We start from the raw sequence: 25494 nt of genomic DNA, 5'->3' as shown, positions 1-25494 counted from the left end.
ATCAGGAAGCATTTTAGTGCTTTTTTTCCTCCCTCATTGATAGCTCATAGCAAGTCCTATTTATCTCCTTGCAAAATAGATCTCAAAGTCAACTCTTCCGTCCGTCTTCCTACTCATCACCCTCCTCTCGGCCATCCACAGCACCACTGCGACTGCTCCGAATCTCTCCCTCGTGTCTTCCCTCCAACCTGCTCTACACACAGCAGACAGATTAGACTTCTGCTTCCTTATTGAAACACGGCAAACCCTGAACGTGGCCTGTGAGGCCCAGATCCTCCTGTCTTCCAGCCTCCGATTCTGACACTCCCTGCTGCCCACCATAGTTTACCCACAGTGGTTTGCGTTCAGGTTCCTGAACTACTGCTTCTCTCTGCCTCACAGTTAACCCCCTAACCTCCTACTGTGATTCTCAGTTCCCTGAGGGCAAGGACTCTGGCCAGGTCACTCCTGTCTCCCCAGTTTGTGGCAGAATTCCTGCACAAGATGGGTCACAGCCAGCCTTTGCTGATATGACCTCCCTGTTGGTCCACACTCACCTTTCAAGTCTCAGCCTGCATATCACTCCTCAGGCAGACCTCTCCTAATGCCACCATTCTAAAGTGGATCTCTACCCTTTTGACCTCAGTTACATCACCCTGTTGTTTATATCACTGACAATTGTCATTAGGTGTGTATATCTTCGTTTGTTTAATATCTCTTTCCCCCACTAGACTAGAAACTTACCTGAGGGCAAGAACCATGTCCTTTCTTTGGGAACCATGTCCCCAACACCGAGCACAATGCCTACCGCGTGGAAAGTTCTTAGATCTTTGTTAAAAGAATGAACTGCTTCAGAGTGAATGGAGTTCTTCTGTTTGTCTGGAGCAACACTGGAAAAAATGCTGGAGTCAATCTTGAAATAGAGTGAGATGCACAGAAAATGGAGCCCAAATATGTCCACATCCTAATCTCTAGAACCTGTGAATATGCTGCCTTACATGGTTCAAGGGAATTTGCAGGTGTATTCAGTTAAGGCTCTCGAGATGGGGAGGGTAGCAGGGATTACCCAGGTGGGCCCCGTGTAATCACGAGGGACTGTATAAGAGGAAGGCAGGCGGGCCAGAGTTGGAGAATGAGATGAGTTAATGAAAGCAGAGCTGAGAGAGGGAAAGAGAGTGAAAGACTGAGACGGATTTGAAGATGCTGCTGGCCTTGAAGGTGGGGAAAGGGGCCACAGGTCCAGAAGTGTGGGCAGCCTCTGGAAGCTTGAAGAGGCGAGGCAGTGGACCCTCCTCCGGAGAAACCCGCCCTGCCAGCACCTTGCTTTTAGGACTTCTGCCCTCCCAAACTGTAAGATAATAAGCATATGTTGTTTGAAGACACTAAGTCTGGGGTAATTCGTCACTGCAGTCATAGGAAACTAGTACAAGGAGGAACCGGAGAAATGGTTCGAGGAACCTCAAGGCGAGATGTCCTCCTTCCTTTTGGAAGGATTAGGCTTGCCCACTGCAAACTATCTCTTCTCCAGAGTCCAACCAGTTTCAGGCCGTCTATTCCTCTTTCTTTTCCTGAATTCCATCCCTGGGACAGATGGGAAGTCTACGCCTTCTTTCTTGAGTGTAAGTTCAGAGACAGGAGGGAGAACCTGGAGCCATACCTGAGCTATCAAAATGAGGGAGAGGGGTAGGTGTTTCCCTGGCTGGACAAGGATTGCCTCATCCTGCTTTTAAGAGGTGTTACTGAACCCCCTTTTTTGGTTTTTTATTTGTTTTTAAAATATGTTTTTATTGATTTTAGAGAGAGAGGAAGGGAGAGGGAGAGAGAGAAATGTCTGTCAGCTGCCTCCTGCACATCCCCTACTGGGGATCGAGCCCGAAACCCTGGCATGTGCCCTGACTGGGAATCAAACTGGAGACCTGTTAGTGCATGGGACAATGTTCACCCAACTGAGTCACGCTGGCCAGGGCCTGAACCCCTTTTTTATGGCCTAGTCTAAGGTGCCTTGTCAATGAACATCTCTAATTCAGAATTAGGCTCTCTAGATCTGTGCTTTGTGGGAAATGAACCTTCTGAGAAAGAGAAAGCACTGGACCCCCTTCTTGGGGAAAATACACGCAGTCAGAAAATTTCATATGCAGTTGTTAGGGTTTATGGACTTGCAAGGTCAGCTTGCTCAAAGGATAGAGTGTGTGTTTGGGATCTTTTTTAAGATTGGGATGCAGGAGTCAGCGGGAGGTAGGGAGAAAGTAATATTGTAAAATGGGCTTCCATGTTGAGCTAAGGGGTTTGTACTTAATCCTGCAGGGAGGATACTAGGAGCCATTAGAGTGTTTCAAGGAAGGTAGTGACACAATTATATCTTTACTTTTGAAAAAAAATCACTCCAGCCACATATAGATTGGCTATCATCTGCTCATTAGTTCATCAGAACATGTTAAGGGTGAAAAATGCTGTTGACATGAAATGTTTTAATACTTCCTTTTAAAGCCAGTGTTATCAGATGGAATATCAGGTAATGTCCTTTCATAGACATTGTGCTGTAGAAAGCGGTTTCCTGTAACCAATGTGAGGTCATTAAACTTACTGTTGTCAGGATCATTGCTTCCCTAATAGCGGGTGTTTGCGGACATTTAGTCTTATTGTTACTATGATGATTATCTCGTTCAAGTACTTCTCAGCTTCAGTCAGATTCCTCTCCAGCAGAGAAAATTCAGACAACTGAAGCAGAGTGCAGAGGGAGAGACTGAACTGGGACCTTCCAGATCAGAATATCTTTCCTGGCTCGATCCCACACCAGGAAAGGACTTGAGATCAAGCTAATCTCCCAGAGCCACAGTTTTTTTGTCTATAAAATGGGCATCATAAACACTGCTTATGTAACAACTGTGGTGATCAAATGCAATCATTAAAAAAATATGCTTTGAAAAATAGAATGCATTACACAAATGCAAGCTGATATGAACGTTTCGTTTAGTCTTACCATCGTCCCTGAACAAGTCTGAGTTAGTAAAGAGGAGCTATGGAAGTAAATGTTTGTGATTTGCTTTTGTGATAGTATATGGGTGTCTTTCCAAGTATCAAATGCTTTAGAGGTTTTTCCAGTATCCAGGCTTGTTGCTTCCATTTAGCCCTTGAAAAATCCTGAATCAAAAATACACTGTTCTGGTCCAGCAAGTGTGGCTCAGTGGTTGAGCATTGACACATGCACCAAGAAGTTACTGGTTCGATTCCCGGTCAGGACACATGCCCAGGTTGTGGGCCCGATCCCCAAGTGGGGGGCATGCAGGAGGCGGCCAGCCGATGTTCTCTCTCATCGATGTTTCTCTCTCTCCCTCTCACTTCCTCTCTTTCTAAAATCAATAAAGGGGAAAAAATTAAAATAAAATAAAAATAGACTATTCTACTGTGTTCTGAAATCTAGTGCTGGATGTTTTAAAGGAGTTAGGGGTTCCCCTTTGGAGTTAGAAGGGAACACGAGCCTGTCTCAGTACTTTGAGAGCCTACGCAAAGCCGTGCAGGGGAAGTTGGAGGGCTGAGCGTGTGCGTGAAGCTGTTGACTCACTGCGGACCTGCTAGTCTGCTGGTGGGTGTCCCCGAAAAAGGAGGAGAGGGCTAGTGGCTCAGTTTGCAGGGAAAGAACTGCTGGTTCTAAAAGAGTAACCACCAGTGGTCCACAGAAGGTTCTTTGTCATCATGACCCACTAATCTCATCAGAGACTCTCCAGCAGTGGTGCTGGTTTAGTTTTAAAGCACACCTTGCTCAGGAGTGGTCTTGCCCACCTGCCTGCCGCGTGCCTGGTGTCCATCGGGAAAATGTCAGGTGAGGGGACCTTTACCCCTGTGACTCAAGAAACCACATGCCATAGTGAGCACAGCCTTGAAGTGGACAAGCTACCTTTTAGTTGCGTCCAAATGCATCAATGCTAAAGCATTTAATGTTACGGAGACGGGGAGAAGGACACTTCAAGGTGTCATTCCTCCTGCGGCAGCGAAATGCCTCCTCCTTTTTACCTCCTCATGTTACTGTAGTGACAGTGGTGTCATACTGGTTTACCAAGTGGTTTACCAGGTGTTCTTGGACTTACTCATGGTTGCATATGATTAGAAGCAAATAAAATGCAATAGGGATAAAGCATCAAAAGGGATGGCTTCCACAGAGCTGCTGCCTTTGCTGAGGTCGAACAGCCAGGCTTTAAAGAGAAGTTCCACCTTTGATTCTAGGCTTATTTTGGAAAAAACAAACAAACATGATGTGTCAGCAGCGTGGGCTTTGCAGCCAGACTTGACCACACACTGGCAACGTGAATGGGGTGAGTCATTTAACCTTGCTGGCCTGAAATCCCCCACCTGTATGCTGGGTATGGTGGTTGCTGATCGTCAAGGTCCTTGAAAGAGTTCGGTGAGTGCCGAGATTCTGACAGAGGCAGCAGTGTGCCTGTATGTAACGTGGGCCCCAGAGCCAACCCCCCAGGTATGAGTCCCACCCCCACCTCCACTGTGTGACCTGGTATAAATGACTAAGGCTTCCTGGGTCAGTAAATGGAGATAATAATGGCACCTACCTTCTAGGGTCATTGTGAGGATGAAGGAGTTTATAGCACTTGAACCAGTGCCTGCATTTGGTAAACACGGTGTAAGTATGTGCTGTGATTGTGATGGTTTGTGGTAATAATTGTGGTTATCCATCAAGTGCCTGGCACAAATAGTGATCAAAAAAGATTACCTATTTTGCAGTTTCTATTATTTCTCCCATTGGAGCACTTGAATTTGAAGGAGCCTGAAGGGAAAAGTAATAGCATCACAAGTTGGTTTTTTGTTTTAACTAAGCAGATGTCAACAGGGTTCTTTCCAAAATCGTATTTCTTTAGCAACTCAAAATAGGATCTTATACCATAGGAGGAAGATTTTTTTTCTGTGCCCCTTAAAACAAGGACAGATTCTTGAGCCTCACCCCAGAACTTCTCAAAGAGAAATTCCTCAAAGAGAAATTCTGGAGCTGCAATCCATCAGTCTGTGTTTGGTTTGGGTTTGGTTTTAGTTTGGGTTTTTAATGCCCACTGACTTTTTTTTAAGGCTCTTGTTTGAGTAGTGTAAGTTAACAGAAAAATTGAGTGGAAGGTCCAGAGATTTCCCACGGACATGCCCAGACTCCCACTGTCAACCTCCCCCCATCAGAATAGTGCATTTGTTACAACTGATGAACCTACATGAACACATCATAGTCACCCAAAGTCCATAGCTTACATTGTTTCACTCTTGGGATGTACATTCTGTGGGTTTAGACAAGTGTATAATGATATTTATCCACCATTATAGTATCATACAGAGTATTTTCCTGGCCCTGAAAATCCTGTGCCCTGCCTAGTCTTCTCTCCCCTCCCCCAACCCCTGGCAACCAGGGATCTTTTTACTGCCTCCCAGTTCTGCCTTCAGTCTGCTTTAACAAGTGTCCCCGCGATTCTCATGCTTTCTAAAGTTTGAAAACACCAGATATAGATTCCTACAACCTTGACTACTTTCTGTTTGGCGTGGGGTGCGGGGTGCGGGGATCCACAAAGACTTGGCTGTTTCATCTGTTTGACCAGGGTTCCAGCTCAAGAAGTGTTAAATGACTGAATTAAGCAGAAATATGGAGTCAGGTGGGGCACTGGGAGGGACAAAGCAAACTCTGAGAGCATGTGAGTCTATTGATAGGTCTGGAACAGAACGTTTTGGAGTTGGGTTGTCTGGAAAGTGCTGATGTCACATCTTGTGAGTGATGGCTAGGAGAAAGAGATGCCTTTTGAATTTTTATGCGAGCTTAAAATGAGAATCACGTCAGCCTTCAGAAGTCAGAGCTGTTGGTACAAAAGGTCACTAATGCCAGTCAGTGGCATTGCAGAGCTCAGAGAGGGATTATGAGAATAGCAAAATTTTTTCTCTTTTTTTAAAGCACCAGTTGCACTATGGGCTTGAGTCTCAGTGTTTTGCCATCTTGCCACCCTAGGATCTTAAGTAAAAAGGCATGTGAAGAAGCCAACCTCCAAGGCGTTTTCCCACCTCCTGCAGGCTAAGGGCTATGTAATATTTGCAGCGGAGTAAGCAAAGGGATTAAATGATGACTCCACAGGAAAGGGATCGTGGAGGTGACTGAGCAGGACTGATGGGTCGGCCATTTCAGGTGACGTCAACAGTGTTTAATGGGGACCTAGCCCTGTGCTAGATGTGGTTTGTTTGGGCTTCAGCCTTGGGTGACTGGGGATTACTGTGCTTTAGGGAAAGAAACCAGTCTTGGGGGTGGGGTGGGAAAGTTCTCAGATACTAGTTTGGTTTTGTATATACGGCATGTGTGATGATAGAACAGCATCCAAATAGGTTTTAAAAGGTCTGAGGGTCATATGCATAGAGACAGTTTTTGAAGCCATTAAGAATGGAATGATTGTCTGCATAATTAAGGAAATCTGAGGGTCGAGGATCAAACTTTTAGGGACACTACAATGATAGCAAATAGAATATGAAAAGTCAGTGAAGAAATGAGAGACCACCAGAAAAGGTAAAAGTTGTCCCAAGAACGTGTTCAATACCAGAAATCAAGAGGGTACACTTTTTTTTTTCCCATGAAGAGAGAGATGTTCTTTGTTAAAAGTGTAAAGAAATAAAAAAGAATAAAACGTGGGGGTGGGGGTTGCTAAGTAAAAATGTTAACTCAACAAAAAAGTATTGTTGCCTGGTCAGTGTCGCTCAGTGGATTGAGCGTGATCCCATGGGCTGAGAGGTCCTGGTTTCATTCCCCATCAGGGCACATGCCTGGGTTGTGGGCTCCATCCCCGGGTTGTGGGCTCCATCCCCAGACGGGGGCCTGCAGGAGGCAGCCAACAGATGTTTCTCTCTCACATCAATGTTTCTGTCTTTCTCCATTTCTCTCTAAAAACTCAATAAAAAGATATTTAAAAAAATTTTTAAATTACAAAACATAATTTTTATATATATATATTCATTTAAGTCAGGGTTTCTCAACCTCAGCATTGTTAATGGTTGGGCTGGATAATTCCTTGCGATGAGAAGTTGTTCTGTGCATTGTAGGATGTTTAGCAGCATCACTGGCCTCCACCCACTAGATGCCAGTAGTAACGCCGCCACCACCAGTTAGGACAACCAGAAAACGTCTTCAGACAATGCCAAATATCCCTGGTTCAGAACCACTAATTTAAGTATTTATTTAGCTCCCTCTGTATACATAGTACTACTTTAGACACTATAGGGCATAAAACTATGACACATTTTCACCATTAAGAATGCATTCAAATTCTCCTAAATTGATTTATTCTTCTGTATTTCTTATGTTGGTTAAAAAAAATACACACACACACACATACATACTACACATGCACACACATGTGACAGTAATTCCCCAAGTTAATGTCAATTTAATTACAGAATGATACTGGAAAAGTAGTACATGGGAAATACTGGTGATTCAGTGCTGTGTTTTATCACAGATCGGTGTAGGGAATTTTGATTGTGGCTCCATGACAATATTGGTAAGCAATTTCCAAATTAAATCTTGTGTACTCCAAAGCTTCAAATTACTTTTTAGCTCTCTCATTTTTTATGAAGATAAAATATTCTTCCTGATCCATAGGTACATTATAGAACTTCTGATTTAAAAAAAAATATGAGTGCACCATTTATCTTTTGGTAGAAATTATGATGCTACCTATTGAAAGTGTTCTGCCAAATTTCTCAATTCTCGATAAAAGAAAGATGGAGATTTGGAACTATCATTTGAACATAAAAACATTGGTAGGAAAGATTACCACAAAAATAATTTCATAACAAGAAAGGTCCTTAATGTTTGGGATAAACTCTCCATCAAAAGAAGCAGCCTGTCATCTTTCCAAACCTAGCTTCCTCATAGCGTAAGAGCAAGAAGGAACATCTAACTTTTGTTTGCTGCTGGTAACATTGAGCAAGGCCCCGACTGTTGAGGCTAATTCTGAGACCCGTGTTTGCTTTGCAGACTGCCTCATCTGCTATCAAAGGTGCCATCCAGCTGGGAATAGGATACACAGTGGGTAATCTCACTTCCAAGCCAGACCGAGATGTTCTCATGCAAGACTTCTATGTGGTGGAAAGCGTGTTCCTACCCAGGTAAGAAGCTTTATTTTGTGTGTAATATTTTCATGCTGAGAATCTTCCTTGCACCCTGGGCCAGTTTGGCTCAGCGGTTAGAACATCGGCCTGCGGTCCAGAGAGACCCGGGTTCAGTTCCCGCTAAGGGCGTGTACCTCGGTTGCAATTTGTCCCCAGCCCTGGCTGGGACATGCAGGTGGCAACCACTTGATGTGTCCCTTTCATGTCGATGTTTCTCTCTCTTTCTCTCCCTCCCACTCTATCTGAACAAAAAAATGGGGGAAAAAAAAAACCTTCCTTGCGACAACCCCATATTGAAGACTTGTCTACCAGTGCACGTGTAATGTACTGATGTACACGTCGGACCTTTAGCAGGCCCAAAGCAGCCCAGCTGACAGTTATTCTGTTGCAACAGGTGGCTTGCATGTGTTATGAGATGGTAAATAGGGTTCGTCCTGTGGACCCGGTGTAATTAGTTGTGATAATGCCTGAAAGACGGCATGGACAAAGACTGAAATTCAGCGGGAAAGTGCAGTCATTACAGAGTCATGTCTGCAAAGGTTTAGAATAAGAGGACGTCCAAGAAGCAGCAGCTGGTGCTAGGTGTTTGTTACCCCTAATTTAAAAGGTGGGCTGGTGTCCAGCTGGTGTGGCTCAGTGGTTGAGCATCAACCCATGCATCAAGAGGTCACTGGTTCAATTCCCAGCCAGGACACGTGCCCAGCTGTGGGCCTGAACCCCAGTGGGGGGCATGTGGGAGGCGGCCAATTGATGTTCTCTCTCATCGATGTTTCTATCTTTCTCTCCCTTTTACTTCCTCTCTCTCTAAAAATCAATAAAAGAAAAAAAATTTTTTTTAAAATAAAGAATAAAAGGTGGGCTTGTGGGGGCACAATTGGGCCTTGCATCTGAGTTCACTAGAGCTCCTTTTTTAACTTGACTCTTTCAACTTAACTTTCCTCAAGAAATCTTATGAGAATTCCAGTATTTTGATACCATATTTGCAAAAACACCAAGTTACCCATACATGCCACCTCTAACTTGATTGTATTGGGGGTGGAAATCAATTCAACAAATAAATCTGAGATTGGATGATGGCGGTGGGCACACAGCAGTGTACACATGAAAATGGTTAAATGGTGAGCTTTATATTATGTCTGCTTTACCCAAATAAAGTAAATAAACAAGTTTAAGACCACTGCTGGCCCTGGCCGGTTTGGCTCAGCGGTTAGAGCATCGGCCTGCGGTCCGGAGAGACCCGTGTTCAGTTCCCGCTAAGGGCATGTACCTCGGTTGCAGTTTGTCCCCGGCCCTGGTTGGTCGTGCGGGTGGCAGCCACTCGATGTGTCCCTTTCACGTCGATGTTTCTCTCTCTCCCTCCCTCCCTCCCACTCTATCTGTGCAAAAAACGGAAAAAAATGTCCTCGGGTGAGGATAAAAAAAAAAAAAAAAAAAGACCACTGCTGGCTTAGTATAGGAAGAGACGTAATCATTATTAAATTGGAAATGTCACCACTACTGAGAGGATTTTTTATATATTTCATTCTAGACACAACATATCTTCCTATTATAATGTCTCTGCTTTTACCCACATATGTTTTACTCATGGTCTAGCAAATAAAGGAAATGGTCTGGCAAATTTTTTTAAATGTGGAGGGGTTGGAGGTAATTATTTTGGCTTTGGGGCTATGAGGATTGACTTCTCAGACACAATTTTTTTTTTTTAATGTTTCTTCTAAATAAGCCACGTTTATTATTAATTATTACTGGACTTGTGTGAGAGTGACCGGGATGACACTTCTACTTTGTGTTCTCATTGCCTCATTTAAAAACATCTCCAGAGGGGTGCTTCCTACACGTGTCTGTGTCCAGGTGTCAACTGCCTGGAAGTGAAGCCTGTGGGTGACTGACTGCCTGTGGGTGACTGACTGCCTGTGGGTGACTGACTGCCTGTGGGTGACTGACTGCCTGTGGGTGACAACCTGTGGGTGGGTGCCTGTGGGTGTGTGCCTGTGGGTGACCGACAACCTGTGGGTGGGTGCCTGTGGGTGGGTGCCATGGGTGACTGACTACCTGTGGGTGACTGCCCGTGGGTGACTGCCTGTGGGTGACTGACTATCTGTGGGTGACTGACTACCTGTGGGTGACTGCCGTGGGTGACTACCTGTGGGTGACTGCCGGTGTAATCACAAAGGGGCCCATAAAGAACAATCAGCTGAGTCTACACAGCCGCATTTTCCTGTAAGTACTCTTGGCTGAAGATTCAAATTAATCTAGCTGAATTTTTGAAGTTTGCTTCTCCAAGGTGCTTTAGCAGGTATGAGAACTAGTTTCCATACAGAAAACGGACAACCCCAAGGCCTGAGAGAGAATCCTGTTTGCTCACGTCACTCCTTTCTATAGCTGGAAATTGTTCTGTGTTTTTGTTTTGAACAGCCTGTTTATCATTGCCTTAACTGCAGGCTTCTCTATAATCAGGAGGTCATGAGTTTATCTTAATCTTTTAGTGTGATCTGTGAGACTCATAATTCCTATAAATATGTTTTTGGGATGTTCTAGGTCTCATGGTCTTCTAGGGCCTCCACCCAGACATGTCAACCTTATTTTTTTTCTTCAATTGCAAAGAACAAGGGGAATGGAGGCCTTCTGTGGGAGGGTGGCTGCAGTGAGTTTAGGGTGGTGTGAGCAGTTACAGCTGAAGACGGTTTATGAAGAAGAGCAGGGTACTCCCTCCTTGCTGATCTCTTCCCCTCGTGGTGTCCAGTCAACAGAGCCAACCACTGAGGGATGCTGGGGAAAGCACGGCCCAACATGTGCCCCCCAGACCTGCACTGTCAGCATCACTTGGAACTTGTTACAAATGCAGGTACCGGGGCTCCTGAATCAGAAACTCTGGACGTGGGACCCAGGAATCCGGTTTAATAATCCCTCCAGGTGATTCTAAGCACAGAAAAGTCAAAGAGCCACCCACCTAGCACATTAGCTCCCATTTTAAAGGATAATTTTTCTAGTAAATGTCAAGATTTGTTCTTAGACTTATCATATGATTCTTACAACTAGTGAAACTCCAAATGACTTTAAAATTAATCTTAAATAATAAAATTATGTCTATTTAGCCCTGGCCGGTTTGGCTCAGCAGTAGAGCATTGGCCCTCGGACCAATGAGTCACGGGTTTGATTCCAGCCAAGGGCACGTACCTCGGTTGTGGTTCCACTAAGCCCTGGTTGGGGTCGTGCGGGAGACAGCCAATGGATGTGTCTCTCCCATGTCAATGTTTCTCTCTCTCTCCCTCCCTCCCTTTCTCTCCCTCCCTCCCTCCCTCCCTCCCTTTCTCTCCCTCCCAATCTATCTGAAGATAAATAGAAAAATATCCTCAGGTGAGAATTTAAAAAAAAAATTATGTCTATTTAGCAACTACATTATACATGACACTGTATGAGATACTTTACAATAAGGAGCACATTATTAAGGTCTTCATAGGCACTTTCTTCTTTTATAATTTATTTTTTTATTTACATTTGACATACAGTATATTAGTTTCAGGTGTGCAACATAGTGATTAGACAGTTACATAACTTAAGTGATCACCCCAATAAGTCTAGTACCCATCTGACACCGTACATAGTCATTAGAATATTAGCAGCTGTATTCACTGTGCTGTGCTTTACATCCGCATGACAGTTTTTATAACTGGCAATCTGTATTCTTTTTTTAATTATTTTTCTTTATAGATTTTAGAGAGAGAGGAAGGGAGAGGGAGAGAGATAGAGAGAGAGAGAGAGAGAGAGAGAGAGAGAGAGTGAGAGAGAACATCGACTGGCCGCTTCCTGCATGCCCCCCACTGGGAATCGGGCCCACAACCTGGGCATGTGCCCTGACTGGGAATCGAACCAGCGACCTCTTGGTGCATGGGTCGACGCTCAACCACTGAGTCACACCAGCCAGGTGAAATTTGTACTTTTTAATCCCTTCACCTTTTTCACATCTCTCCAATCCCCTCCCATCTGGCAACCATCAAATTGTTCTCTCTATATACATTATTTTGTTTGTTTTGTTTTATTTTTCAGATTCAATGTAAAAGTGCAGTCATATGGTATTTTTCTCTCTATGTCTGACTTATTTAACTTAGCAAAATATCCTCTAAGTCCATTCATGTTGTCACAAAGAGCCAGATTTCATTTTTTATGGCTGAGTTGGCTGAGTAATATTCCTGTGTGTGTGTGCGTGTATCACATCTTCTTGATGCATTCACCTATTGATGGACACTAGGTTGCTTTCATATCTTGACGATTGTAGTAAGGCGGCAGTGAACATAGGAGGTGCATATAACTTTACAGATTCGTGTTTTGGTTTCTTCAGATTAGTATTCAGTGGTGGAATTGCTAGGTCAGATGGTCATTCTTTTTAAAATTTTTTAAGGAATCTCCATACTGTTTTTCCATAGTGGCTGCACCAATTTACCATCTTGCAAACAGTACATGAAAGTTTCCTTTTCTCCACATCCGTGCCAACACTTACTTGTTTATTGATTTATCGATGGTAGTCATTCTGACAGATGTGAGGCGATATCTCATTGTGGTTTTAATTTGCATTTCCCTGGTGATTAGTGATGTTGAGCATGATTTCATACATCTATTGGCCATCCATATGTCCTCTTTGGAAAAATGTCTATTCAGGTCCTCTGCCATTTTTTAATTCAGACTGTTTGGGTGTTTTTTGTTTGTTTGTTTTTTGGTATTAAGTTGTATTATTTCCTTACGTATTTTGGATATTAACCCCAGTGGCTATATTATTGGAAAATATTTTCTTCCATTCTGTAGGCTGTCTTTTCATTTTGTTCATGATTTCCTTCACTGTGCAAAAACTTTTTAGTTTGATGTAGTCTCATTTGTTTAGTTTTTTGTTGTTGTTGTTCCCCTTGCCCGAGGAGACATATTTAAAAAAAAAAAAATGTAGCTAAGAGCAATGTCAAAGAGTTTACTGTCTACGTTTTCTTCTAGGAGTTTATTTTGAGTTTATCCTTGTATATGGTATAAGAAAGCAGTCTAGTCTCATTTTTTGCATATTTTTGCAGTTTTCCCAACACTATTTGTTGAAGAGACTGTCTTTACTCCATTGTATATTCTTGCCTCCTTTGTCAAGATTAATTGACCACAGGAACTTAACTCTTGTTTATATCAGTTAGCCGATGGTGAAATTGGTTTTATTATACATCGTTTCTCAGCAGTTCCAAGAATCTATCCATGTTGTTAAATGAAGACTTACAGAATCTCCTTGTTATTGTAGCAATCAAAATGCCACAAAAGGTGATGAAAAATTCAGTGTCGGGATTGTGGCACTGGTTTCACTGGGGTATACCCATGACAAAATGAACTGTATACTTTATTGCAGGCCAGCTATACCTCAGGAAAGCTGCCAAATGATGCTTCCTCCCTACCCACCCATACTTCTACGCTTCAGGACCATGAGGGCAAGTGAGGTGGACCAGCTCTTGTTGTAAATGACTAGAACATTCTGAAGCCTCTGGTGGTCCTAAAATTCAGTGAATCCATCCGGATCATAGAAAGAACTAGTGGCTTGGGTGCCTTGAGATGTTTTCATTACTACTGCTGTGAAGCTGCAAAAATCTGTTTCCCTTAGCAACCAAATGTATTGTGGTTATTTTTTATTTATTTATTTGAAAATGAGTCAAAGTTATTTTTAGATATTATGTGTTTGTTCTACAGATTATTTCGTTTTATGGATGGAAAAAGCTCTGGACCTGATTAAGATTGGAAGGGTGATCTTAAAGCTCTTTCAGTAACCTTCCAAAATTACAAAGTGGACAAGTCGAGAACCATGATCATATCATAATATTTTGACCCCACATTCTGTGCTGCGATCATAAACTCAAGGTTGCAGATAAATTTTCATGTGCAGATAGGATTAGGAGGAAGGATGTTTCATAATGTTTGTACTGTGTTTAAATATTTAGTAGCTGCCACAGAGGTGGCAAAGGGAGGTAAAGTTTACAAGTACCAACTATGAACCAAGCATAGTTTTATTGATATAACATACATATTATATAACATAATGTTAAATTATTGTTATTACCATTCATCTTTATAAAAATACATTTTATATATGAATTAACTAAGGCCCTGAGCTATTTTTAAGGATGTTTTTCTTGATTTTTTAAATCTAATTATTTTTGTTACAGACGTTTCTCCTTTTTCCCCCATTGATACCCTCTTCCAGTTCCCTGCCCCCCCTAGCATTGTTGTCTATGTCCATTGGTTATGCTCATATGCATACATTCTTTGGTTTATCTCTTCCTGCCTCTCTACCCCCTCCTCTGAAGTTTGTCAGTCTGAACCCTACTGCTATGTCTCTGGGTCTATTTTGTTCATCAGTTTGTTTTGCTCATTATATTCCACAAATAAGTGAGATCATGTGATACTTGTCTTTCTCTGACTGGCTTATTTTGCTTTGTGTAATACTCTCCAGGTCCCTCCATGTTGTCTCAAAGGATAAGAGATCTTTCTTTCTTACAGCTGCATAGTACTCCATTGTGTATATGTACCATAGCGTTTTTGTCCACTCATCTATTGATAAACACTTAGGCTGTTTCCAGATCTTAGAAATTGTAAATAGTGCTGCTATGAATATAGGGGTGCATATATTCTTTCTGATTGGTGTTTCAGGCTTCTTAGGATATATTCCTAGAAGTGGGATCACTGGGTCAAATGGCAGTTCAATTTTTAATTTTTTTAGGAAACCCCACATTTTCCATAGTGGCTGCACCAGTCTGCATTCCCACCAGCAGTGTACTAGAGTCCCCTTTTCTCCACACCCTCGCCAGCACTTGTTTGATGATTTGTTGATGGCAGCCATTCTGACAGGTGTGAGGTGATACCTCATTGTTGTTTTAATTTGCATCTCCCTGATGATTAGTGATGTTGAACATTTTTTTTATATGTCTCTTGGCCATTTGTGTGTCTTTTTTGGAGAGGTTTCTATTTGGGTCCTCTGCCCATTTTTTAATTGGGTTCTTTGTCTTCCTTTGGTTGAGCTGTATGAGTACTCTATATATTTTGGAAATTAACCCCTTATCTGATTCATCGTTGGCAATTATGCTCTCCCATACAGTGGGTTCCCTTTCCATCTTGATGCTTATTTCTTTTGCTGTACAGAAGCTTTTTAGCTTGATGTAGTCCCATGTATTAATATTTTACTGTTTCTCTTGCCTTAGGTGTGATATCACTGAAAATTCTGCTGTGTGTGATGTCTGAAATTTTGTTGCCTACATTTTCTTCTAGGATTTTTATGGATTTACAAGTGACATTTAAGTCTTTAATTCATTTCAAGTTTATTCTTGTGTATGGTGTAAGTTGGTGGTCTAGCTTCATTTTTTTGTATGTAACTGTCTAATTTTCCCAACACCATTTATTAAAGAGGCTGTCTTTATTGTATGCTCTTGCCACCTTTGTCAAATATTAATTGAGCATAATGTCTTGGGTCAATTTCTGGGTTCTCTGTTCTGTTCCATTGATCTATATGCCTGTTCTTGTGCCAGTACCAGGCTGTTTTGATTATAATGGCTTTGTAGTATATCCTGGTATTCGATATTGTGATCCCTCTTACCTTGTTCTTTTTTTTTCAAGATTGCTGTGGCTATTCTGGGTCTTTTTTGGTTCCATATAAACTTTTGGAGTGTTTGTTCTGGTTCTGTGAAATATGTCATTGGTATTTTGATGGGGATTGCATTGAATCTATAGATTGCTTTGGGTAGTATGGACATTTTAATAATGTTATTTCTTCCAATCTATGAACAAGGTATATGCTTCCACTTTTTTATATCTTCTTCTATTTCTTTTTTCAATGTTCTGTAGTTTTCTGCTAACAGGTCCTTTACTTCTTTAGTTAAGTTTATTCCTAGGTATCTTAATTTTTGTGTTGCAGTGGTAAATAGGGTTGTTTTTTTAGTTTCTCTTTCTGTGTGTCCATTATTGGTGTATAAGAATGCCAGTGATTTCTGGATGTTAATTTTGTATCCTGCTACTTTGCCAAATTCATTTATTAAATCAAGTAGCTTTTTGATGGAGTCTTGAGGGTTTTCTATGTACAACATCATGTCATCAGCAAATAATGAGTTTCACGTCCTCCTTTCCAATTTGGATCCCTTTTATTTTTTCTTCATGTCTAATTGCTGTAGCTAAGACTTCCAGTACTATGTTAAATAAGAGTGGTGGAAGTGAACATTCTTGCCTTGTTCCTGCTCTTAAAGGAAATACTTTTAATTTTTGCCCATTGAGTATTATGTTGGCTGTCAGTTTGTTATAAATTTATTATGTTAAGATATGATCCTTCTGTTCCCACTTTGCTGAGAGTTTTTGTCAAAAATGGAGATTGAATTTTGTTGAATGCTTTTTCAGCATCTATTGATATGATCACATGATTTTTATCTTTCAGTTTTTATTGATTTTTTTAGAGTGAGAGGAAGAGAGAGATACAAACATTGATGTGAGAAACATCAATCGGCTGCCTCCTGCACGCCCTCTACTGGGGATCGAGCTTACAACCCAGGCATGTACCCTGATTGGGAATCGAATTGGAACCTCTCAGTTCATGGGACAATGCTCAATCCACTGAGCCACAGTGGCCGGGCAAGGCCCTGAGCTTTTAAGTTACTTAATCCAAAGTATACAACCAATAAATGGGAAAACCAGGCTTTGAATTTAAGGGTGACTGGCTTCAAAGTTTTGTTTTTCCTTACACTGTGGCAGTAAAGCACAGGAAAAGCCTTTCTGCTTTTTTGAATCAGGAAATGTATCCAGTTTTTATTTTAGAATTGTGAACCTAAATCTGCCTCTCCAGCCCCTTGACAAGCAGCCCTGATCCATTCCTCCACTCCCACCACCCTTCTCTGGTATGGGAAATACGGTGTGAATGCTGGCAGTAAAAATTACATGGCTTTACATTTTCAAGAATAATTATCTAATTGAAGAATTCACAAAATTTCTCCTGCACTTTATTCTATTACAGATGTCCTGCCTTCCCCCCCCCCCCATTGACCCCTTCCTACCTGCTCCTATCCCCATCCTGTCTTCCCCACTCTTCTGCATTTTAATCTTCTCACTTGTAAAGTGGAGTTGAGCTTGATGTGAGAATCGCTGCGGAAAATGGTCTGCCATAGTTTTGTTCAGGATTTATTTGAATAGCTAGGGCATACCCTCAATGGGGGAGGGAATTCCATAGAACTACTGTGAGGGTAAAATATTATTTTCAATGTCAGACCAACATATATGTCACAGGCTTATGTAAGTGTTGCCAGACATCAGGACGAGGTGTTACAGTTTTGACACACTAGCCATTACCTGCATATCAGGTAATGCTGACATAGACTCATCCAAGAAGTGTATCTATCCCAGGAGTCAGCACACTACCACCCACAGCACAGATTCAACTCTTTACCTCTTTTAATAAGTAAAGTTTAATTGGAACACTGCCACGTCTGATCACTTACATATTGCCTATGGCTGCTTTTCTTAGAGTAGCTGCATCAGAGACTCTAAGAAGACTGCCACCCCCTGATCTGTACAGACATTCTGCACCGAGTTTTACATATATGTGGGTAGAAGACAGAACCGCCACAATCCTCTTCTCCAGGTTAGGTGAGATGTGGTTGTCACTGGATACGCCAATAATATGATGTTCCTTCAAGTCAAACTCCTAAGTATTTGCTCAGCATATGTAGTGGGGATAGGGAGAAACTGATTTATTATCAATAAAAGTTATATACCTCTTCCTTTAGTTCAAAATAAAAGATTTATTGCATGCTCTGAATCTTATATAACATTTTAACTTGTTCGAAATTTCCTTCAAAGCACGATTTCCCGCTATGCTAATAACCACTTGGGAGTTTTTAACATTTAAACAATCAATGATATCCCATGTAGACAGTAATTGAGACCCCAGAACACATTATTTTGTTTCAGAATTTAAGCTATTTTTAGTTCTGACTTTTAAAAACTGCTGTCAGCTGATTGACCTCAAAAGAGGATGCTCGGGGCAGCTCAGCAGAGGGCGGTTGGCACCAGCACGGAGTATGTCTTTTGTTTTCCTTTGTTTTTCTGTTCGAGAGCACTATCTAATTTGGCAGAAGAGAGGACCAATTTCTGTTTCACTGGCTAAAGAGAGTCTAAGGGATCCACCTTGCCTGAATTGGCAGAGGCGATTAATGATGCCTAAGCTGCTTCTATGACCCTGACTGGCAGAGGTCCAGTTTGACACTTGGGTGCCACCACTAGTTTGTTGAACTGTGGCAGTGCCACTTGTCCAGCTGTATTGCCACTTAAATATTCTTAGACTCAGTATCACCATCTATACACTAAGACAGAGTACCCCTCACTGTCCTATCTCATGGGAGGTGTGGTCATGCTTACTGTGATGGTTAATTTTTTTTATAAAACTCGGAGGCAGGACATTTTTAATTTTTTTTTTTATTGATTTTAGAGAGAGAGGAAGGGAGAGGGAGAGAAACATCGATGAGAGAGAACTTCGACTGGCCACCTCCTACATGCCCCCCACTGGGGATTGGGCCCACAACCCGGGCATGTGCCCTGACCAGGAATCGAACCAGTGACCTCTTGGTGCCTGGGTTGACGCTCAACCACTGAGCCACACCATCCGGGCTGTGATGTTAATTTTGTAAGCCAGTTTGACTGGCTATGGGATGTCCAGATAGCTGGTAAAACATCATGTCGGATTGTTTGTGAGGGTGTTTCCAGAACAAATTAGCGTTTGAATCAGTAGACTAAGAAAAGAAACTCACCTCACCAGTTCCGGTGGGCATGATCCAATCTGTGCAGGGCCGAAGAGAACAAAAAGGTGTCCAAAGGGCTGATTCACTCTCTGCTGATCTGAGACATTCATCTCCTCCTGCCCTCGGACATCAGTGCTCCCAGTCCTGGGGCCTTGAGATTCTGACCAAGGACTTAGACCATTGTCTCCTCAGATTCTCAGACCTGTGGGTTTGGCCTAGAAGCACACTAGCAGCTTACACGGGCCTCCAGCTTGCAGATGACACACCATGGAACTTCTCCACAACTGCACGAGCCAATCCCTCATAATAAACCTGTCCCCTAGGAGTTGCTGACTCACTCTTTTTTTTTTTTTTTGTCAAGAGGCTCCAACCCCACTACTGACTTACAATTTGAAATCAAGAAGCTCACTATATATAAAGTGCTGCTTCTAAAACATCAGAGCTCCAGGTCTTAGCTCCAAAACTGGACCCCGTAAGTGTCCTGGAAATGCTGAATTCATTTCACTCTGCTGCTTAGCACCAAATCTCTCCACCCATGCCACCCAAAATAGTGCCTGGTCATCAGCCTCTAAAACCAGGAGCGCGACGCTGGGATGTTCACAGTACACACAGGTGAGACCAACAATGTGGCTAGTCAAATTCAGCCCACCTGACCCTGCAGTGTGAGGAACTCACGGAAAAGTAATTGGGGTACTTGGGCAGGTTGTACCCTGAAGCCTGTAACTGTATCCTGAAAAGGAAGACTAACCGAGGAATGTCACGGTTAAATTAAGGTGGACCTGCCTGCTTGTGACTGCTCTGGTGTGGATCTAATTTCCGAGTCTTTTTGTTCCTAAGTTAGGCCGTTACTTCCCTTCCCTGGACTTTGAGTTCTTTATCTGCTAACTGGGAAATTTCAGATGATAGCTAATGCTTCTTTAAGCTTCAACACCGTGTAGTTCTAAACATCCATTGCCATTAAGAGATGGGTATGTTTGGCCCTGGCCAGTTTGGCTCAGCGGCTGGAGCGTTGGGCTGTGGACCGAGGAGTCACGGGTTTGATCCCAGTCAAGGGCATGTACCTCCGTTGTGGTTCAGTCCCCAGTCCTGATCGGGGTCCTGCAGGAGGCAACCAATTGATGTGTCTCTCTCACATAGATGTTTCTCTCTCTGAAAATTAATGGAAAAATATCCTTGGGTAAGGATTAAATATATATGTGTGTGTGTGTGTATGTATATATATATATAAAAGATACACATACACATATATGCAAAAGAGAGATGTGTATGTTTGGACTTACGATGAGCCTTGGCTTTGGCCTTAAAAATTAAATTCTGCACCCTGGCTGGTTTGGCTCAGCAGTTAGAGGGTCAGCCCGTGGACCAGAGAGTCCCGGGTTTGGTTCCCACTAAGAGCACGCACCTCAGTTGCAGTTTGTCCCTAGCCCCAGCTGGGGTCGTGTGAGTGGCCACCAGTCAATGTGTCTCTCTCACATCGATGTTTCTCTCTCTCTCTCTTCCTCTCTCTCTCCCTCCCGCTCTATCTGAGGATAAACGCAAAAATGTCCTCGGGTGAGGATTAAAAAAAAAATTGAACTCTGCTCAGAAAAGTGGAATATCAAAATGACAGAGTTGGTCCATGGTCAAACTTGGACTGCTTCTTGGAGAAATAAGAGAGAAAAGGACGAGATAGTTAAAGTACTGTTCTTTATTCAAAGTTTCTTCCTCTTATGATCTTAACATACCCTTTCTTTTATAACTTGATAGAGATGGTACTGTGTGTTTGCTTAATTATAAGTTCCTACTTGGTAACATCAAGTTGGAAATTTCATGTTGGCTTCCAAATTTTTATTGTTGAAATTTTACCAGCTCCTGGGATTCATACATCTACAACCATCGCTGAAACCCTCACAGCTAAAATTTCCGAAGCCTCTATTTTATGCCGAGAGAAAAGTGGATTTTTTTCTCAAACATTATATAAGTTCATGGAAGAAACATGATATAAATCTTAACGTGTGAAGAAGGCTGCTCTTCCACAGACTTGACTTTTGCTGAGTAGTTCTAGGTGCTGGCACAGTCTTCTGCGGGAGACCACCCAGGTTCAGGCAGGAGAGGCTGCAGGAGTCCTCAGTGGACCCTTCCCGCGGCCAGTGGACTGACGTTGGTTGCAGTTGTCTGCCTTAGCTAAGCCTTTTAGACATGTGCTGAGGAGCCTCTGTGCTGGACACCTGTGGGCAAGCACCCGCACCCACAGCCAGTAGGTTTGCCCATGTGTGACCTCAGAAAACCCAGAACTGGCAGATCCTCGCGAGACCTGCTGTTTGGTTCTGCTCCTGTGCGTTGAACCTCCTGACAAACCAGCTGGAGCCAACAGTCCCATGGATTTTCATTTCCTTCAGGAAAGCTTCATTCATGTCAAGCTGGTATTTGTTGTTCACTGGAGCAGCTTGATATTCAGAAGCAACCCCTTCTGCCATGGCACTGGTGTGTGTGTGTGTGTGTGTGTGTGTGTGTGTGTAAGGTTATGGCTTTTAACCCTCACTTTTAAACATGTTTTAATATTGTGAATAGTAGTACATAGAAGAGTTTATCCTCATGATATTTTTAAAAGGAAGACTGTGTGCCTGGCCATTGTGGCTCAGTGGTTGAGCATCGACCCATGCACCAGGAGATCACCAATTCGATTCCCGGTCAGGACACATGCCCAGGTTGTGGGCCTGATCCCCAGTGGGGGCGTGCAGGAGGTGGCCAATCAATGTTCTCTCTCATCGATGTTTCTATCTTTCTCTTCCTCTCCCTCCCTCTCTCTCTAAAATCAATAAAGAAAAAAAATAAAAGAAAGACTATGAAAATGTCCCTTTGGTTCTCTGTGCCTTTTTTAACGTGTCCAATCCCATATATCATTGTTACTAGGGGAATGTTTATCCTTCAGGAAGTTTTTATGCATATACCTGTCCAAAATATATTTTTTCCTTTTGTATACAAATGAGGGCATGCCACACACAGTATCTGCATCATGCTTTCTTACACTTAATTTATCCTAAAGATCTTGCCATGTCATTACGTATTAAGCCTCCTTGTTCTTTTTTTTAAATATTTGCATAGTATTCCAGTATATGGCTGAACCATAATTAATTTGAGCAGTCCCCTCGTAAGAGACATCCAATCCTTCATCCTTACAAATGATGCTATCAGGAATAACCAGATACACATGTTAGACTTACGTGTGCCACCTTATCTGTGGTATACATTATAAGCATGCATTTGCTGGATCAAAGAGTTATGTACAGTTGTAAGGTTGACAAGTTGTGAAAATATCCTTTATAGCAGTGGTTCTCAACCTTCCTAATGCCGCAACCCTTTAATACAGTTCCTCATGTCTATGCGGGTGTATCTGCATGTGGGCGGACCCATCTGGAGACAGAGGAGCGGTGTCTCGGTTCCTAACACCATCGAAAGTATATGTTTTCCGACGGTCTTAGGCGACCACTGTGAAAGGGTTGTTCGACCCCCAGGTTGAGAACCGCTGCTCTAAAGGAAAAGCATCAATTTGCTTTCCCACTAATAATGTTTCAGGGTGCCAATTTCCCTTGAGTTATCCCAAAATTTGGGATTTTTGTTCAGCTGATAGGCAAAATGGTCTCTCAGTGATATCTAATTTTTATTATTTTGTTTTGAATGAAGTCAAACAACTTTTCAGATGGATGACAAAGAATTTCCAGGCTGGAGACACAGTGTGATTGGCAGGGAACGCCCGATTGGAGTGGCCCTCGCTGTGTGAGCATCTGTTCTTACCCGATGGCCACCAGCCTTTGTAACAGGAGCTTCAATAGACCTCCTGTCAGGGGGTGTTTTTTCTAGAAGGGAAATTGGCCCAAGACCAGTAGAGCTGGAATTTGAAATCAGAATTGTCTTTGCTAATGTTCTCTTTCTTATTCTTTTTAATGTTTTAACTGCAGTGAAGGGAGCAATCTGACCCCAGCACACCACTACCCAGACTTCAGATTTAAGACATATGCTCCACTAGCATTCCGATATTTCAGAGAGCTTTTTGGTATCAAGCCTGATGATTACTTGGTAAGAACCTATAATTTTCCTTCCTTTTCCAGAAATGTGTGATGTAAACATTTGTTTCATAGCAACAGCAACAAGTGACTTGTGTCTCATATTTCATCAAGTTCTGGAGCGCTGCAAAAGCTCCAAGTCTCATAATGATTATAAATTTAGCTTCAGGATATGTGATTTGTCTGCATTTTTTAACTGATGGCTACAAAATCTGCCAAGTAATTGATACTTCAATAACTGTTGTATTGGTTGCTACTTAAGATAATTATTCCAACTGATATAATGGGTTCCAGAAACTCCTGTGAATTTTGCTGATTGGATTCTCTTTGAAAGCCTTTCAATTTTAATTGCCTTATTTACACCGTTCATCTCAAACCTGCCTCAGCCATCTTCACCTTGACCTACAACTGAATATCATTTTAAAGGAACTGGATAGTGTTGTTCTCAGAATCCCTTTATGCAGGCTCTTTTTAAACGTGCTTCTGTTTGCATCAGAGCATGTTTTATCCTTAGAGGTGTCTTTTCTCCCTGCCTGCCTTCTGGCCCCCACCAGCAGGGACAGGCACGGCAGCCTCTCTGTGAGGTAGTCTGCTGTGGCCTCGGGGTTTTACCTTATTCCTGTTCGAGGAGTCAGGAGCTTCCTTTGTGTTTCAAGAGGAAAGTGGTGTATTGCATAATGTGATCACTGTTGACTCCCTGGGGCTCTTCAAAATCAGTTTTCAAGAAGCCGCAGGAAGGATGCCATTAAATATCTATTGTTCATTAATTCGGAATTATATTTATAAGACTTGAGCTAGATCCTGGAATAATGCTTTGAAAGGAAGTACAGCAGCATTTTTCACCTGTAACAGAGAGGGTTTAAAATGCATCTTTTAATTTGGGCACAATGGAAATGATCAAGTTCCAAGCAGATTCTCCTTTATGCCGATGGAAACCCATGAATGACCCTCTTCTTTGGTTCGGCCCTAAAAATATCATATAACTTCTGCCCAGTGAAATAATACTAGTTCTTCAAGACACGTGAATAAGTCTTAATAGAGCAGGGAAAATGGAATAGAAGGTCCCTGAGCATCCTGCTGCCTGAAGTGTGTGCCCCTCTGCCTCACCACGCCTCTTAAATTGAGACGTCAGGTGCCCCTACCCAGCATTACCAACCTTGCCATCCCAACCACTCAAGTACACAAAGACACACATTTGGCATGTGTGTGTGTATTAGGGAAGATTCTGTGTTTTCTAGCCATTCTGTAATTACTGAGAGTCAGTGTCATTCAAGGAATGTGTTTGGAGAACCCAGTGAGGTCTTAATGTCATATTATTGAAAACAAGATCAATCCCTCGTCTTCTGCCACACATTAGAAATTAATGGATTCTCCTTCTGAACTTCCTTGAGCTTCTGCAGGTGAAGGAGATGCCATACACTTGCATCTCATAACACAGACCCGGTCAGTATGGTGCCTGTCTACCCTCTCCCAGGCTGGGAAGCCCATGCCGTCCCTCGTTCTGACTCACCAGGAGCTTTCTTTTGGGAAGGTTCATTGCAGAACAAGCCCCGATGTAGCTTTCACAGGAACTAGCCTTTGAGCTGGAAAAGTTACTTTCCTAATAAGGTTAGAGTAGTATTTGCAAAGGAGCGGGGGAGCCTAAGCTGATGGCTTCTGGGAGCAGAAGTCCGTCATGTACCTGGCAAAAGGTCAAGTGATCACTGGGTGTTTTGAACATCCATTGTAACTGAACTACCTTGCTAATAATTATACGGAGATTCAAAGCCCTGTCATTCATGATACTCGGACAACTTAGAACCCAGTTGGAATGATTGGTTTCTGTGGGAAAACAACCGTTCTACTAGGCATAAATAACGAGACTGAAGCGACTGCACAGGAGGGCGGTTTCTCTCTGCTGGGTCCGTGAGCAGGAGCGCTTCTCTGGCGCCGTGCAGTTTAACTGGTTTTGAAATTCAAGGCATTTGAAGGGAAAAAGGGGAAGATGTTGGAAGGGGATGGGCAGGGGGAGGTGACTACGATACCAGAGATGCAAATGCATTAAATATTTAGAAGGACTTTGAATGGGCCCGTATGGCAGGAGAGGAAGGTTTTGATCAGGAATATTAGAAAGATCGGGCCAGATAATTCAAATAAACAGTTGTTTTTTGTTTGTTTATGTTTGTTTGTAATTATAGGAAATCGGTGAAATGGAGATACTGACTACTGACTAGATATTTGACAGTGTTGAGGAACTATGTTCTGGTGGGATGATGGTACTGTGGTTCTGTTTTAAAGATGGAGACCTTGTCTTTTAGAGACATACACTGAAATGTCTGTGGATGAAATGATTTGATGTCTGGGATTTGCTTCAAAAGAATCTGAGGGAAGCTGGCAGGGGAATGGGTGGGGGTGGGCAGAGAAGACAAGATTGGCCATGAATCAGGAATTGTTGAAGCTAAAAGACAGACACATGGGTGTTCATGATACAGTTCTCTTTATTTTTATGTATGCTTGAAATTTTCCACAATGAAAACTTAGGGGAGAAAAAAGGTAGGACCAGGCAGGTGAGTGTC

At 42.5% G+C, this 25494-nt stretch overlaps 1 protein-coding gene across 7 annotated transcripts in view; it reads left to right on the top strand.

Annotated features, from left to right (window-relative positions):
• The window catches only part of PIP5K1B (phosphatidylinositol-4-phosphate 5-kinase type 1 beta), a 322429-nt gene that overhangs the window by 163014 nt on the left and 133921 nt on the right, over window positions 1–25494 (top strand). For 5 of the 7 annotated variants that reach the window (XM_036260505.1, XM_036260503.1, XM_036260502.1 and 2 more), the window contains exons 4-6: window positions 7979–8109; window positions 17624–17740; window positions 22835–22952. In XM_036260505.1, the coding sequence (XP_036116398.1) occupies window positions 7979–8109; window positions 17624–17740; window positions 22835–22952 (366 nt within the window). The remainder of the gene's footprint in view (window positions 1–7978; window positions 8110–17623; window positions 17741–22834; window positions 22953–25494) is intronic. The other 2 variants (XM_036260509.1, XM_036260508.1) reach the window with 1 other exon arrangement.

The sequence above is a fragment of the Molossus molossus genome, unplaced genomic scaffold, assembly GCF_014108415.1.
Source record: "Molossus molossus isolate mMolMol1 unplaced genomic scaffold, mMolMol1.p scaffold_m16_p_14, whole genome shotgun sequence".
NCBI classification, from domain to species: domain Eukaryota; kingdom Metazoa; phylum Chordata; class Mammalia; order Chiroptera; family Molossidae; genus Molossus; species Molossus molossus.
This window is presented reverse-complemented; position numbering and strand designations above follow the sequence as displayed.